Genomic DNA, 16,645 nt, shown 5'->3' on the forward strand with positions numbered 1-16,645 from the left:
CAAATGGGGAGGAAGGTGAAACGAGAACATCAACTACCTAAGGCAGTGAATTTTCCGCTGCCATTTAATCACAATCCAGATGCACAGTCCAATGGAGGTGTTACATTACCAAGTGCAATGCAAATATTTGGATAAACGGGTGTAAAGGACACTGCCACAGTTCTTTGGAGCAGTGGAGACGTTCTCTGGTGTAATGACTCACACTTATGCCTGTCATTCTGTGGACGAGACTGGGTTGGGTTGTTGGCAGAAGAGATTGACTTGCCTGACTGAACTGTAAAGGTAAAGTTTGTTGGAGGACAGTGTGTGGTGCACAGTTTTTATTTGGGGGTTGGACTTGCCCCTTAGTTCTAGTAAACTACTGCTAATTCTGTGGCATACAGATTCATTTTGGGTAATTTCCTGGTTATCATTTGGACATAGTCCCTTCCTTTTCAGTTACGTGCGCTAAGCAAAGTCCCACAAGGACATCAGCAAGAAAGGATGGTGCATAGGAACTTCTTTGGCTTGTACAGAACCCTGAACTTAAACAACATAAAACCTTCAGGAGCATCATCAGTGCCTGACCTCATAAATTATCTCCTGGGAAAATAGGCAAATATTCCCTTGAACATACTTCTAAATTACTGATTTCTCAGCTTTATTTCAGCTACTGGAGATGAAAATTTGTGGGCCAACTGTTTAATACAATCAAAGTATTCAGAGTACGATGTCATTAAAATTCATGTGAACTTAAACACAAGCATCCCGATACTTTTGGCAATATAGTGTAGATGTAGAGATAAATATCTTAAATGTAATGAATACGGTGATTTCACAGATTTTATTAGTAAGTAGAAACTTGAGCTTTCATGAGGAAGCAAGGACATGACAGCTTTAATTATTTTACCCAAATAAGGACTGCAAGCCTGTTTGGACTGTGACCCTTTTCAGAATCATGATTATGGCTACTCTGTAGTAAAACAGGAGAATAGCCAGAGTTCAGATCAACCTAAGCAGGAACATCAGTTCTCAGAAACCAAAGACCATCTAAAACATGTAGCCATAGTCAACAAGTCATTACATTAATGCTATTTTGATATTTAGGCTTGCTGACATTTCCTCACAATATTTGAGCACTTAGTCTTTGTCTGACCTAACCTCTAAGTCTGTGTTTCCTACTCCTCTCAGGTTTCTCAGCAACAACTTAATATCCTCCCTCAGTCCTGGCGTGTTCAAGGATCTGAGTCAGTTAGAATGGCTGTGAGTATCACATATCCGTTTTACATAATTAATACACTCAAGCTTGCATCCACTCATTGATATGATTTGATATGAAGCATTCTTTTTAAGGAGACAAACTGAAACCACAACAAAAAACAACAGTCCATTCAATACATTCATTGAACAGAGATATCAACTTAAAAAATACATACAAAGTTGCAAAAGTAGCAGGTTTTTTATTTTTGTGAATATGTTTTAATAGGATTTATGTTGCAGTTGAAAACAAAATAGTGCATGATAGTGCACTACTGACATTTAGCTCAATTTTCCTTTGAGGTTTGAGAAACTTAGTTCTTTTATGATCATCACAAGCATGCCCATTCTCTTGATCGCAAATAATTAAACTAAACTGAGGGGTTTGCTAGCATGGAAACTACTTTTTGCACATGCATTAGGGTTGAAGCTTTGGAGATTCTGCACCAGAAGGTTAATATTAGAGGATATTTAGACCAAAACATGTTTTAGCATGTGCCTTGCATGAGTCTCTTGGGAACACCCATTTGTGTCCAGACTCAACCCCTCTGACCTAAGCTACTACTCTAAAATGCAGAGATAGCGGCTTTAGTGATTAACAACAGCAACTGAGGGATTACCTAGGCTCAACTCCATAAATTGAAGGATCCTGGGACGTGCAGCCGCTGTACACACTAAAGTAAACATCGACATGGACTGAAACTGAAAAATAAAAACCTTCTCCAAAACAATTTAGATTTTCTTTGTAACTTTCTCAGGAAGATTTGAGCAAATATCAGCAAGAATGAAGTTATATATTTGCATACTCATTCCACAAACAGTTCAAATAAATAATTTAATCCCAAAATAAATTACATTCACGCAGTTAATGAGCCAATTTAAACCTCTGACCGGAACTGCGTATGCTTGAAACATAAACTGTATGATGGCATTTGTGGGGGTCCATTTTAGAGTGTAAGTAACCTGACAGTACTTTTGATCTCTTGATTTTTTTTTTTTTTTGTACTTTTTTCTCAGAGAGAGAGAGAGACGTTCCTACAACCTAGATTAAACTGCACTGGTCTCTTGAGAGTAAATGAGAATGATGAAGTACATTGTGTTTTGTTCTAGTGTTCACTGAATGTGTGTGGTATTTCTACACACATTGTACAGCTGCATTGTTCAGTTTGAAATGACTCAATTAGCCGCAAGTAAAGGAAGCGCTGCTCCAAATCGAAGGGAGAAAAATCGGTTGGCTGGCAGAAGTGAACAACTGTCTTTAATTAAAGATTTACAGAGAACAAAACTTGGTGTTGTTTTCTAGTGATATGAAATATATATCAATGTTTTCAGAGTAGCTCCAGAACAATTCATAGACAGATTTTACTAATGGCCGTATAGTCCAAATGTCCTTCTAGACTGATTTTTGACATTTGTACAAAGTTAAATATATGTGTTTATGCAAAATGCTGAAACACACAAGACCACATTCAAATAACTGGGTACTAATTATGTAATCATTTTTCCTGCCAGGATGTTGGATCATAACCCACTTAGCAGTTTGACTCATGAGACGTTCTTCGGACTTCGTTCGCTCGTATTTCTGTGAGTCTGTTTTTATTGTTCATCTAACAATATGACATGGATCTGCACCTTCACCAGTTTGATGAGAAATGCGTTACCTATGGGATGTGAACTAGCTAGCAGGACTGGCATGATGCTTTGGGCAATGCTACGATGGGAAAGTTTAGGTCTTACCAATTATGTGGACGTTTCTTTGTCACACACCATTTACACAAGCATTGTTGGTGACAAAGTAAACTCTTAGGGAAAGAGTTTTTGCTGATGGCAGTAATCTTATAAAAGTATGCCTCTTACCACGAGGCAAAACCATGTTTAAAGAAATGATGTAGCATGGTTACAGGTACATCTTCATAAATTCAAAAAATGCATTCTGGTGAGATGCGTTTGTCAGCTTAAAAGTGTATTTTGAAAAAAACCTTTAAGCAGGAATTAAACATACTTTTCATTAAGTCCCCATGTTTTATTGAAAACACAACCTTCTAATCTTCTAAGAAATTAAATGTGGTGTTTTCATTAGATATTAGCAGGAAATCATCGTAATTAAAATAAAGGCTTAAAAACATTAGCCTGTGTGTAAATCATCAAAATAATGTTTTTTCACCTGCACATGTATTAGTCGGTCCTTCGGTAACCGGTGTATACTATTAGGGTTACACTTCTATACCAACAAACCACTGACCCATGAAATTTCAAATCATAGAATGAACCTTGATGGCAAATGTTACTGTTAGAAAATGATGCAGTATGTGCACAGGAACAATTCGTCTGGTTTAATTCTCTAACACAGGTTAAATATTGTTATATCAAAAGCGGCTAAAATGAACTATTTCAGCTATTCATGTGAACAGTAAAAACATCAGTTTCTTCACTTCCATCAGTATGTCTCAATGCTCGTCCTCAGGGACCACAGCCCTGCTTGTTTCAGGTGTTTCCCCACACCTGACCTGAATAAGTGGGTGATTAACACGCATCTGCAGCCCTTGATGATTTGCAGAGGAGGTCATGCAGTCATTTAAATCATGTGTTCTGAAACAAAAACGCATCTGAAATATTCAGGGCAATGGTCCCTGAGGACTGGAATTGAGCAACACTGATTTAGCTATTCTCTTGTCCCTAACAGCTGAAGTCCTTCTTTATTTTTTCTGTGCAGATTTAGATCAACAGCTATGACTGTTAAACCCTTCCTCAGTTTCACAGAGCATTCTTGATCCAGTCCTCCGCACAGCAGCAGAACTTCCTGAGGCGCAGCAAAAGATGTTTTTTCCAGCAGCTTGGCAAAAAACAGTTGACAGATCCAGGGTGGAAAAAGCTTTTTGCTGCATAATTGTCTAAAAAAAAAGACCATCAGTGTTGATCAAAATGACATTTCCACCTGCTGCCACATTGGTGTTCGAAGGTATCCGAATGTGGCTATAAAGGGCAACAGATGGTGTTTGAAGGTATCTGAATGTGGCTATAAAGGGTAACAGACGGTGGCCGTATATGCTTCACGTTAGAAAATACGACACTTTTGACGTACTTTCGACTAAGCATCCCACACCAGCAACACTTGACTGCTGACTGATGCGCCGAAGCAAAAATGCTCAGTGAAGCTTTTGGACCATATAAAATAATTTCTCCCTCCGAAGGTGGAAACCCGATAATCTGTTCTGTCTTGCTTCATTTCAGCTTGATGTCGAAGGTCTATAAAAAGTGATAATTAACACATGTTAACTGATTATAATCTTGATTTACATTCTTGTTAATTCTTACAAAGGGCTGTCATCAGAATAACTGGAATACTCTGTGGCGGTGAAGAAAACTTCCACAGACTACAGTTTAATATATGGCCAATTGGAAGTTATTAATTTACTTAATTTAATGGTCAGATTATTGTTATAACTAAGCACCCTGTGGCAAATGATCTGCTTGGAGACAGCATGCCATTTCTCATTGGCAAAATTGTTTCCAACACAAAACTACCCTAGCCTGCAGGAGCGTTGGGGGGGAAAAAAAAATCAATTTTGAATATGTTTTATTCATACTTTTTTGTCTAGGTCTAATTAAAGTCTTAAGTGAAAGTCTTGAAAGTGCTCATTGTTGCCGGTCATCTATTTCAATAAAACATTTTAGGTGCTGAATCAACCCAAAGTATACCAAATCTCAAGGCACTCAAAATTACACACCGTTTTTTGAGATTTAGTGGAAAAAGTTCTAATCCTTGTTGAGTTGAATGATCCGCAATGGATGTTCTGTTGCTGCACACTAAAGACTTGTAAGAGTCCATTCATCAAAGGTGGAGAGATGGAAAAGGGTGTAATTGTACAAGATCCCATCTTTTTGAGATTTATATAATGTTATTCCCTCTTCAAAAACACACCAGGAGTTTTGCTTTGACTCTTTTATACATGTTTGATGAATACTTGAATCTCCTGCGGGAGCCATTTGGGGGTGCCTTAACACCTGCTCCTGCAATGCGCTGCCTGTTTCCCCAAAGCTTAGCCTTAGCGCTGTAGTCCCGATCTGAGCTCCTTCCCACAGCACTTCTCCCACAAGCAGCAGCAGCAATAAGCTCCTACAAACTGAACACTCCTCTGTGATGAGTTGTAAAATGTGTCAATGGAGAGGATTTGTTGTGATGATGTGCTGAAGGGGCGTGTCGAAGGTTCTTAAACTAGAGACAGAGGACAATTTCAAGGCTTTAGATATGACTATGATGCAAAGTTACATTTCTTTTAAGATTTATACAGCCTTTTCATGATAACTGAAGATAACAGTTACTTGATTTTACCATAAAATGATACTATGTGCTTGGAAAACACATAACACCTCTCCTTTAATGATACTTTCACTCCCTTAGCCAGAAAAGGCCAACTGACTTATCTCCCACTGGTGTATCACAACAACTTTTTTTTATGTGCTGGGAGTTTTAAAGAATGAACCATGCAAATTTTACAATATTTCCAAATATATTTGGAAATATATTTTCATTTATATTTCCAAAATATAGAACCATTGTCTAGAGTTTACCTACTTGTAAAGTAAACATCACAAGATGTAACCAAAAAATGAACAAGACATCTGTTTCAAGGACAGAGGGAAGATTTCTGGAGTAAGTGACATCAAACTAGATGCTTAGTGGAGATATGATGTGGATCTGTTAGTGTGGATAAGATTGAAGGACACCAACACTAAGTACTTTGACCTACTGTGACTGGGAGTTAACCAAAACTACACCTCCATGGATACTTGCTTTGTTTGTCCTTCACATCTCATTAAGCTTCATGAAAGTCATCTGGGAAATTTCTGTTTAAGCTTTAACAGGCAGACAAAAATCCAGCGAGCAAACTGCCAGCATACTTTGATTATTAGTGTAAAATGAGAAGTAACTGATAGAGACCTTTAAATCTGAAAGCACCAAAATGATAATATGTCAGTCTGTTAGCATCTATTTGTCTTTTGACCATATCATTTTATTCCTTACTGATATTGGATTATTTCTAAGTGGTGCACATAATACAATTGTTCTATTTGTCTTTTGACATTACCATTTTATTCCTTACTGATATTGGATTATTTCTAACTGGTGCACATAATACAATTGTGAGTTTATAGCCAGTTTCAAAAGAAGTAAACCCACAGGCGCAACCTGTTCTAATGACTGAATCAAGTTCTTATTTTGAAGGGATAATAATGTTTTTCCATCTCCTTTGGAGATCAGGCTTTTGTGGTTGTTGGCTGTCTCTGTAGCCTTTGAACTTTTTATCCAATCACAAGATTTTATGGATTTTACTGTGATTTTATGTGATAACCTACACCAGTGGATAATTGTGAAGTGGAAGAAAAATGGAAAAGAAATGTTTTTTCTTACAAATACAAATATATATATATATATAAAAAAATAGTTTTTAAAGGATCAATTCAGAAATTACTCACGATAAAATGAATGAAGGCCTCTGAAGTTTGTTAAAGAACAAACTGTATCACGAAGTCCAAGACCCACAGCGGACAAGTTTGGTATAAAGGTGGGGAAAAGTTTATAACAGGGTTTAGTTATAGAACATCATCCAAACTTTGATTCTATAATGGAGCTCTGTTCAATCGATGGGAAGGTTTGCACGACTGCAAGCGAACTGGGGCAGCTAAACTGGCTCCCCGGACAAGGAGACCATTAATCAAAAAACACCCAAGAGGGCGGAAGTACTCCGACAGAGACGCTGGGGATATTCATATCCATGGACTTAGTCATAACAGTCCAGTTTGCAGTTTGCCACAAACCTTAAGGGACATGACAAACATGTAGAACAAGATGCTCTGGTCAGATGACGCCAACATTAAATTATTTTGTCCTTCCTGCACAGCACTGTGTCAGAGGTAATGGGAAAATGGATAGAGCTTAATACAGGGCAGTCCTGGAAAAAAAAACAAGAAAATACTTGAGACGGGGAGAGAGGACAACACAATATTAGTATGTTTAGACCACAGTGGTTTTACGTGGTCTAAACATTTTTTACCAGGAAATTTCTTTTCCTGGTGAAAAGGAATTTTATGTTAATAAAGCTGAAAAGTGAGTAAATGCATAGCCATAAAAGTTGATTTGCAAAAGTTGCAAATATAGGCAGCGCTGTTCAGGTTTTTATTTTTGTTAAAAATATGTAGAATTTTCATTTCACTTCACACCAATGTGTAAAATTTATGTTATAAAATGACTGGCGTTTGTTTTTCACACATTTTAGATTTAATTGCAACTATTTTGGCTGAATTTAAATGTCTTATCTGGCTGCAAAACACTTTCGTCAGCATCAGTTGCCTTTAAATGTGCTATAGAAACCAAACTGACTTTGACTGACTTTGGAAAATAACTTGAAGCTGTTTACTTCAAACTTGTTCACAGGCTTTCTGGGTGAGACTTGTTTTTGTTGTTGTCTTTCCTCAGACCTGTTTAGCGCTCAGGCACATCTCAGCATGTCCTTCTAAAACTCAGGCCTGACACTTGACTCCAATAAGTGTTTTCTCTTTCTCTTTGCCTCTTCAAAGTGGTAGACTAGAGATGTGTCTTTATTTGTCAAACCCACCAGTAGTATTCTGAGATGCAATTTAAATGTGACTGAAATTATCACAGTAAAATGCAGGATTCAATACAACGGTAAACTTCGGCAGCAATATGGGCGCTCACTCTACCTCGACACTGCGCAGTTCGAAACTGAAACATTTTTACAATATTTGCTAAAGTTGTTTGAGTGATGAGTGTATCTAGGAACTTTTAATTTGTAATAATGTAACTTTTTGTTTTTGCTGGTGTATAAATATATATTTTTTTCTTGGCCAATCGTCAAAAGAGAAGACAAATAAACACGCCATTCTGTGATACCAAATGTTTGTTGACCTCAGAAAGTTAGAAAATAGCTACTTGTCCAAGCTTGCCATATCTACAAACAGAGAAAAGAAAATCAAAATGTTGAACTAGAAAACACACAATTTTCAGTTTTAGATCAGGACACATGTCAAAAAACACATGCGCATTTCAGAAAGTACAAAATGAAGTGACTTTGACAAACTTTTTAATTTAGGGAAGGACAACTTATATCCCTGGTTTGTAATTTGTTATTCCATGCTGGGCTTAAGGGCAGATTGGAAGCAGGAATTGAAAATGAAGATAAGTAATGAACTCTGGAATATCACTTTAAATAATGTACACAAGTGCTTTGCTTACTCTAGACATCACCTTATTCAATTTAAAATGATTCAGACTTCATTATTCTAAAGCAAAGCTGCATATTTCCCCCAATACATCCCCACTATGTGACTAATACTATATTCATTCCCACTCTTTTCTGACCCCATTTTGATCTTGCATATTTTAGACTTCATCAGATATCTGCCACACAGAGCTGAAACTGGACCCACTTTTGATTCTACTCAGAGTTTCTGATTAGTTCTCTGAGATTAATAAATGCCAGTAATAACTGTTATCTTTTGTTTTTAAGAAAGCTTGTTTTGATATAGAAAAAACAGAAGTTTAATCTTTTAAATTATGTCTGAAGATAATTGTAAGACTCTCATGTGGAAAGAATGAGGTTAACATGAGTAAATAAATAGAAACACTAAAAGAAGACATGGCAAACCCTTCACAACCCCTTCAGACTGAAGAAGTCCTATAAGTTCTAATACGTTTCATTTTTTATGCCTAAATTGATCAATGAAATTGTTTAATAAGAAACAGATAGTCTAGGTAACATTCTAAACAAACTTTAAATCTAAAAAGTTAGTTAAACGTATTAACCGATGCAACCAAAAAAATAAAAAATTAAACACAGGCATTAAGCTGTAATACGTTTGTATCATGCGATGCAAAATTCAAGCTTAAAATCTTATTGTTATTTTATAGAACTGAAGCAGAGGAGTTTTGGGACATCCTTCTGTTAGATAATGTATTGAAAGTTTGCATGTGATCTCGTAAAAGGGATCACTTGTCCATGGATCAAAAACTTTACCTCATATCTGTTAACAGAGTAAGAGCATTTTTATTCTTCTGTCACAGCCTCGACTACTTCAGCTGGAAATGAAAAGAAATAAACCCACAAGGGCAAAGACTGCGGAGAGAAAGTCATAAAGTTGTTGACTATGAAGAGACGGAATCGGAAAACAGTGCCAAACAAAACGGAGACGTACTTTTGTAAAGCAACTGTGGGCGGTTGTTTTAAAGGTTTTATGGGAGTGCTGCATTTGATGAGGCACTTAGAATTCATTGCACAAAGTAGATCAGAAACAACAGCACTGGCACAATAGCTTGAATAAATCCAAACTTGCTGCTGTGTTGGGGATATCGTCAGGCTGGCAACATGAATGCAAAATACAGAAAACGTTTAATGCCCCAAGTCAGATCTATTGATCTTGTAGAAACTGTTCTCAATCATTCAGTATTTCACTTTCATGTTTCTGCTTTGTTTTGTTGGAGTTTTAATAGAAAACACATTCTTAAAGTGGTGTCCAACTTGTGCTGCTATTTTTTCTGCCCTCATTCCTTATCTGCAAGCTGTAAAAAGAAGGGAACTAAGTCCATTAGGCTACTCTGTGACATATAATACCTCATGAAATTCACATGTTGGGAATTTCTTTACATCTCGTGTGCATGAGCGACCTATATGCTGATACCCCTAAATGAAGTCAAATGCAATCAATTACCTTCAGAAATAGCTTAATTAGTGAATGAAATCTAATCCTGTATAATTTAAACGCAGTATAAACCTAACTGTTCTGATGAGGCCTCGGAGAGCCTCTTTTTAGTGAACAAACCGCATCATGAACAGAGAGGTTGGGGCTGAGGGTGAGCTTAAAGGGGCAGAATTATGTGTTTTCCACCCACATAGTGCGGTTTTATAGTATAATCAAGTAATTATTTTACCTTCAACCATTATAAAAATGCTGCACATATATATATATATATATTGTATATATATATATATACTAAGCTTTACTTAAAGAAAAAGGAAACTTGACTTTGTAATTTGACGCGTTGAAATTGGGTCTGTGTTAGTGCTCCTCCATTATGTCGTTAACACCGGTTCTCAGGAGCGTTGGACTGACAAATAGTTTGTGCTTTATGAGGAAGAAGCTCGGCTTGGGACTACACCTCCAGGGAGGAGCTGTGGATGAATAGACGTTTAGTTATCCCTGGATGGTTTTCACAGGAGATTTAAGGATCCCCCAAACATGCATGAATGTGTCAAAGCAGCACTCCAGGTTTGTTTGGGATGAGGGAATAACATTACGACATGATGTAAAACTCAAAATGGTAGATTGTACACACCATTCCCCTTGGATAACGGACAAGGGCAAATGTCCCTTGTCCATTATCCAAAAATAGAACGTGCACAATGTGTATTTAAACTGACAGGCTGGACGAGAAGACCATTATTCAGAGTAGTGGCTAATAGGTTTATGGTAGTTCAAGAACTCAGGCTGAGATCCAAATATTGCTTTTATATAAAAGTGGCAAGAAGAAAAACACAAGAAATATTTGAATTGTCAAGATACAACAAATGTATAGCAGGTGGTCTGATTAGACTAAAATGCAACTTTTTAGAAAAGACTGTGCTTCACTTTTAAGACAGTAAAATATGGCAGTGGAAGCATCATGCAGTGGTGAAGCTTTTCCTTAAGCATGGAGAGGGAACTTGGTCAGAGTTAACAGATGGATGGAGCGAAACAAACCTGTAGGAAATTCTACTGGAAGCTGCAAAAAACGATTTGGACAGAGGATCAGATTTCACCTAGATAACACCAATAATTTTTCAACGAATAGAAGGGGGATAAATGTAGATCTTTACAAATGCAAAGACAAAAGAAGCCAAGTTTAAATTTTTGTCCACTAACCAATAAGGCACTTTTTTGTTGCCTTTTCACATGAAATCTGGATAAAATGCATTGAATTTTGTAGTGCTAAGAGAGTGTAAATGCATTTCACAAGACCCCATATGTCTATCTTGTTTTTGATGTGGGATAACGAAGTTTCAGCTTCTGAAGAAAGATCTCATCACACAGTGTTTGCTTTAGGATATGGATGCTTTTTTTCCAAGTCTGTATTGGATAGTAGGGTTTGCTTTGCAGCCATCTTGGGGCCACGACATCAAAGCTCAAAGAAAATGAATAAGACTGACATGACACTGTCAGTCTTATTCTAGTTTAAACAGTAATGATTTCTTGGTTAATGTCAAGTTGTCATAACAAAGACATTTTGAATAATGTCAACTTTGTATTAAAAGGGTCATAATTTACCAAATGACGCTTTATGACGGCAGTCATAAATATTAATGAAGGCTTATTCATGTTCATGACAGGTGTTATGTCATGTTTATGACAGGGTCACAGTCTCACCAACCTTCAAATAAAGTGTTACCCAAGAATCTTATCTGGGTTGAAAGTCACGGTGATCAAAGCAGCAGCTCCCACTCTGTAAAGTCTAATCTCTGCTGTAAAATGTCCCTCGTCTCTCCTCAGATCAATGGTGTACACCTCACTGCAGCAGCTTCCTCATCCCAGCTTCTGTCAACACATGCCTGCCCTGGACTGGCTGTGAGTCTGCTCTGACAGTGTACTTGTGTGCATGCAGGTGTGTAGTGAGAGATGTGATTGATGTTGTTTGTGTGTTAAAAAGGGAGAGTGAATGCGCTATTTTATTTTTATTTTTTGCGGCGCTAGTGGCATGTATTTGTAAATAATATGACAGGAAGGGGGAGAAGACATGCGGCAAAGGTATCAGCGACGGGAGTCGAACTCAGGACGGCCATGTTGAGGGTAATATCCTCTGTGTACACGCAGCCACACGGCGATGTGAATGTGTGTTTAGTACCTGTGAGTGGACATAAGGACATATTAAAAAGAGATGTGGAGAGGTTAGAGTGATGCTTCTGACTGACAGGCATCTTCAGCTTATGTCACTGTGGCCGGTCAGCTTGACCAGCTGCATTATCCGCAGGATGAGACTGAAACTCTCTATGACCTCATGCTTTCTGCAGCTTTTGTGTCTGAATGTCTGGAGCACTCTGCAGTCCTGGACTCAAATGTACTCAGGTTGTTTAAATGTGTTTTTCTTTTTATTTTAGAAAAATACCAGAAAACACCACTGTTTTAATTCTCTTTTGGAATCAAATGTTTATATATATGTATATATTTTTTTTTAAAATCACACAATCTAATTGTGATCAAATCGAATGGATTACCACACTTGAGCTTGCTGACACCAGCTCAAACTAAACCATTCTATGTAGTTCTTAATATCTGTCTGGACGTGATAATCTTTTAATTATGAGCTTGTGATTTTGTGTGGTTCTACTTGAGTTGTTCTACTTATAATTTGGTTTGTTTGCACCACAGATTGCAGCTTAAGGTGCTCGCACTACAAAGCTGGACTTTAAGTTACTTGTAATTGATTTTATAAAATGAAATAGTCAGTGCTGCTGGATTGATAGTAATATTATTTTGTAAATCTCATAACCATGTATCTATTTACGAAGCAACACATTTAGGGTGAATTACATTACTAAAGTCACATTAGATAAAGTTAAAAATGCCACATTTCTGTCCTTGTCCTGTTGGAGTTTAGTGCTGCTGCCAACATGCCTGAACACAGTATCTTTGTGGAAAGACTTAAATATATTGTGTTTAGTCTACTCTTGATAAATATTGTTTGAGAATCAGATATGTAGTTTAACCGATGTTTGTCGCCTGTCTTTATAATAAACCCTCATGATACACATACGTATATTTTTCAATTTATTACATTTTAAGTGTTTTAAAACTGATACAGTCAACAACAAAATTAAAGTGATTTTCCTGGAGGAGTGAATGCAGCAAGTCAATGACTCAATGCAACCTGCTGGGTTTACTTAGAAACGTTTTAAGCAACTTTGTGCAATTATTGTCCTTGCTGTGCTGTTGGATAACTAAAATCAATTAGAATGTATGGATGATTGAATTTAAATATTTTTTGTAAAGTGCCTCGAGACTTGTTGTCAACTTGCGCTATATAAATCCACTGAATTGAATGCACTATAGTTTACTTTATAATTTATTTCTTACACAGGGTGGTATTACTTCAATTCCATGTTGTACTGTGAGAACCCTTGGTGTTAAGTTTTATCAGGATCCGTCTCTTAATTCCTAATTATTCCCAAGTACAGCATTATTTACTTTATCTATGAAACCGTCTTTAACTGAAGTTGAAAAAACCCGTTGATCCATTCGTCATGTCCAGGGTGGAATATTGTAATGGGACTGTATCTGGATGTCCAAATAAATACCTTAAACCTCTGCAGTAAGTTTAAAACTCAGCTGCAGCTGAAATTTTGCAGTTTTCAACAAGGGAAATCCTGTCACACCAGTGCTATCTTCCCTGCCCTGGAATGAAATGTTTCTTGTCTGGAATGTTAAGTTTTCTCTTGGAAATCTTTAATTATTATTCTATTGAGAAAACACGTTTTTTTTTACTGTATTGCCCATCTGTCGTAGTGGTGATCTGGACCCTTGTGGTCATTTTTAAACCCTTTCACCAAAATGTTCATTTTCTTTGCCTTGCTTTTATCTCTTCTCTCAGAGATCTCGAGGGAAACCAGATTCAGACTCTCAACTATTCCATCTTAAAAACATGCAGCAAACTTGAAGTCCTGTGAGTATATGATGGACACATCAAATGATTTATGCAATATGGCTGTTATGTTTTTATTGCATTCATCCAGTGTTTTGAGAACAATCTGATCACTTGTGCATGCCATTATTAACTTTCCACTGCAGCTGTGTCCTCAGCATAAAGCAGAAGATTAGTTGAAACTTTTGATTGACAGCTGGTGCAGACCCAGCTGCAGCAACACCAGGAGTTGTGTTCTATAAACGCACCATCAATCATATAACATTTTGGCAGCCATGTTTTGCTAGCCTGATACCTTTTGAATCCTCAATTTTATTCCCAACGCTTAAAATGAAATAATGTCCAAACCCATCTTTGCTGGATATACAAAACTGTTGCCCCATTTATGAAATCTTTTAAGATCAGACAATTGGACTTTAACGTCAATCTCTGTGTTTTCCTGCAAATAACTTCACAGACCTGAAGGTTTATTGTTTGAAGAAATGTTTGTGCTTTTTTTCTTCTTTGCCTTAGTTTTGGATGATAAGACACAAATGCTTCACCAAATGTCTCTGGTAATGCTATGCGCTTCACTAACTTCACTTTAAAACCGTGTTTTATTGTCCGTGTTTGATTATCTCAACATTTCCACGTGGGCGGAGCGATCTTGACTTTGCCACATTTCAGTTATCTGCAAGTTCAGGCACAAATCTTGCCTTTCAGTGGTTTAAAATAGTGAACGATGAGGATTTATGTAACATTCTTATATTTTTATTTTTTGCCACCCTTTGTTGTTTTGAGACATTTTTTCTGGTCTTCTATCGGTTCAGTTCTGTGCAATGAACTGTTTTTGTCTTTGTTGCCTTTGCATTTTCTCATAGCGTCCATTTAAATGGCTTTCCTACATATTTGTTCTACAACCAGTTAGTAAAACTCTACTGCTCAGTAGTTCATGCAGCACTTTTTCAAACTTTGTATGTAAATTCAGGTTATTATGACTTTAATCAAAGAAGTCTGACTTCTGCAGTACATATCAGTAGATCTGTTGCCTCAGTTTTCTGAATATTTTGTGCTCCATGTGACTACACCAGAAGTTGCTTGGCGATATAATTTTCTCCCGCATTAAAAAAAAGCGATGTATGCTAAAATTTAGTAAGTAAAGAATCTAAATTATATTAAAGTGACCACAACTTTATATTCAAAGGAAAATCCTTGACCTGCCAGTAAAAACATTTCACTATAAAAAGGTGGGCTCTGTCAAAGGCATGTAAAGTACCTGCTTAGTTGTCATTATTTTCAAAGGTACAATCTGTCTTAGGAGAGTAAACAGAAGACACATACGATTTTATGAATAATTTTGTGTGTGAATTCAGAACTACAACCAGATATTTACTGTTAAAAAAAAGGACAGCCATAGTTCAGTTGAACTTTTTCAAGTTTTAGATTAGTTAGGATTACCAAAATAATTTCAATTTCAATCAGGGCAGGGTGTGAGCAGTGGGTACACAAGCATTAGTGACATGATTGCCAAGACTTTCCTTGTGGCTCTGATTGGTTGCTTCTGATGGCAAAAGGATCACTGGGAGGAGTCAGATGAGCTCGTTTTTTTTGTTTTTTTTACAGATTCTCTGTCTCATAATGTCACAACACAGTGACGGTTTTAGCAAACATGTAAAAAACACACTTTTGCAAATGTTGATCTCCAAATGTTGAACCCCAATATGTATTTATTCATTATACTGCTCTGATAGTTATAAATGTGTGTGCATGTTATTCTTGCATTATAAAATATTCTACCAGGACTATTTGACTATTTCAGTCTAGTTGGAGATTTTTTTGTGTGTGTGTTGGAGAGGAAGGAGAAGAAAACAATGCAAAAGTGTTTTTAGAGCCAAACTTTGGAGCCAGAACTCTGCTGGCGTCTCACAGATCTTCCCAAACTCATAGTAGGTTATGTTTCATACGCCCACAGCAGGGATCCACTGTAGCACATTGTCTTACTCTGCATGCTTTCTGACTGCAAATCTGTCTTGTTCAGATTATTGATGGACAACAGAATCACTAGAATCCCCGAAGACACATTTCAGTCTCTGTGGAAGCTTGGAGAACTGTGAGTTTTTTTTTTTTCTTTCTTTCTGTGCACATATTTGGACACAGATGCTCATGCTCACTTTGATTGAAAATGTTTTCAGTCAGGACTGATACGTCTGCTTAATGGGTATTTACATCTAGTTGAGATTTTTGTTTAGTGGAAGATATTCAGCAGCTTTGGATCTTTGCCAGTGCTGTTTGTCAACAGACAAAGGAGTAGATCTTCAATAAGCCGTAGTACGTTTCCTGCAAACTAATTTAGCAGAATGTAAGAACTGAATTTGTAATAATTTAAGTTGACTCAAAAATAAAAACTGCACAGCAAAGTTAAACACATGCTTTTATTTCTTTTTATTTACGATATACGCTGAGTTTGAAAAGAGTGCATGGCAAGACCTAAATAGCAACATTAATATCTATGCAGCTTTGGCAGAGGAGATATGCTTCACACTGGAGTAACATATTATTTCTGGATGCGTCATTAAGGGTTGAGCTGTAGAATTAAACTACATATTCACTGACCTATATCTCTAATACAGTGCTTTTTTCTCACTTGTTTAAATACATCTGAAATTGTTGCTTCTATAGCAGTGATGTTAAAAGCTGTAAAAGACTTTAGACTGGCATCGAGGTTCTGCCTCAAGCAGGACA

At 36.9% G+C, this 16,645-nt stretch overlaps 1 protein-coding gene across 2 annotated transcripts in view; it reads left to right on the forward strand.

Annotated features, from left to right (window-relative positions):
• Positions 1 to 16,645, forward strand: part of rxfp2a (relaxin family peptide receptor 2a) — an 89,477-nt gene that overhangs the window by 49,854 nt on the left and 22,978 nt on the right. For both annotated transcript variants that reach the window (XM_008427346.3, XM_008427348.3), the window contains exons 7-11: positions 1,171 to 1,242; positions 2,749 to 2,820; positions 11,779 to 11,853; positions 13,874 to 13,945; positions 15,942 to 16,013. In XM_008427346.3, coding sequence (XP_008425568.1) covers positions 1,171 to 1,242; positions 2,749 to 2,820; positions 11,779 to 11,853; positions 13,874 to 13,945; positions 15,942 to 16,013 — 363 coding nt within the window. The remainder of the gene's footprint in view (positions 1 to 1,170; positions 1,243 to 2,748; positions 2,821 to 11,778; positions 11,854 to 13,873; positions 13,946 to 15,941; positions 16,014 to 16,645) is intronic.

The sequence above is a fragment of the Poecilia reticulata genome, chromosome 14, assembly GCF_904066995.2.
Source record: "Poecilia reticulata chromosome 14, P_reticulata-male-v2, whole genome shotgun sequence".
Taxonomy (NCBI): domain Eukaryota; kingdom Metazoa; phylum Chordata; class Actinopteri; order Cyprinodontiformes; family Poeciliidae; genus Poecilia; species Poecilia reticulata.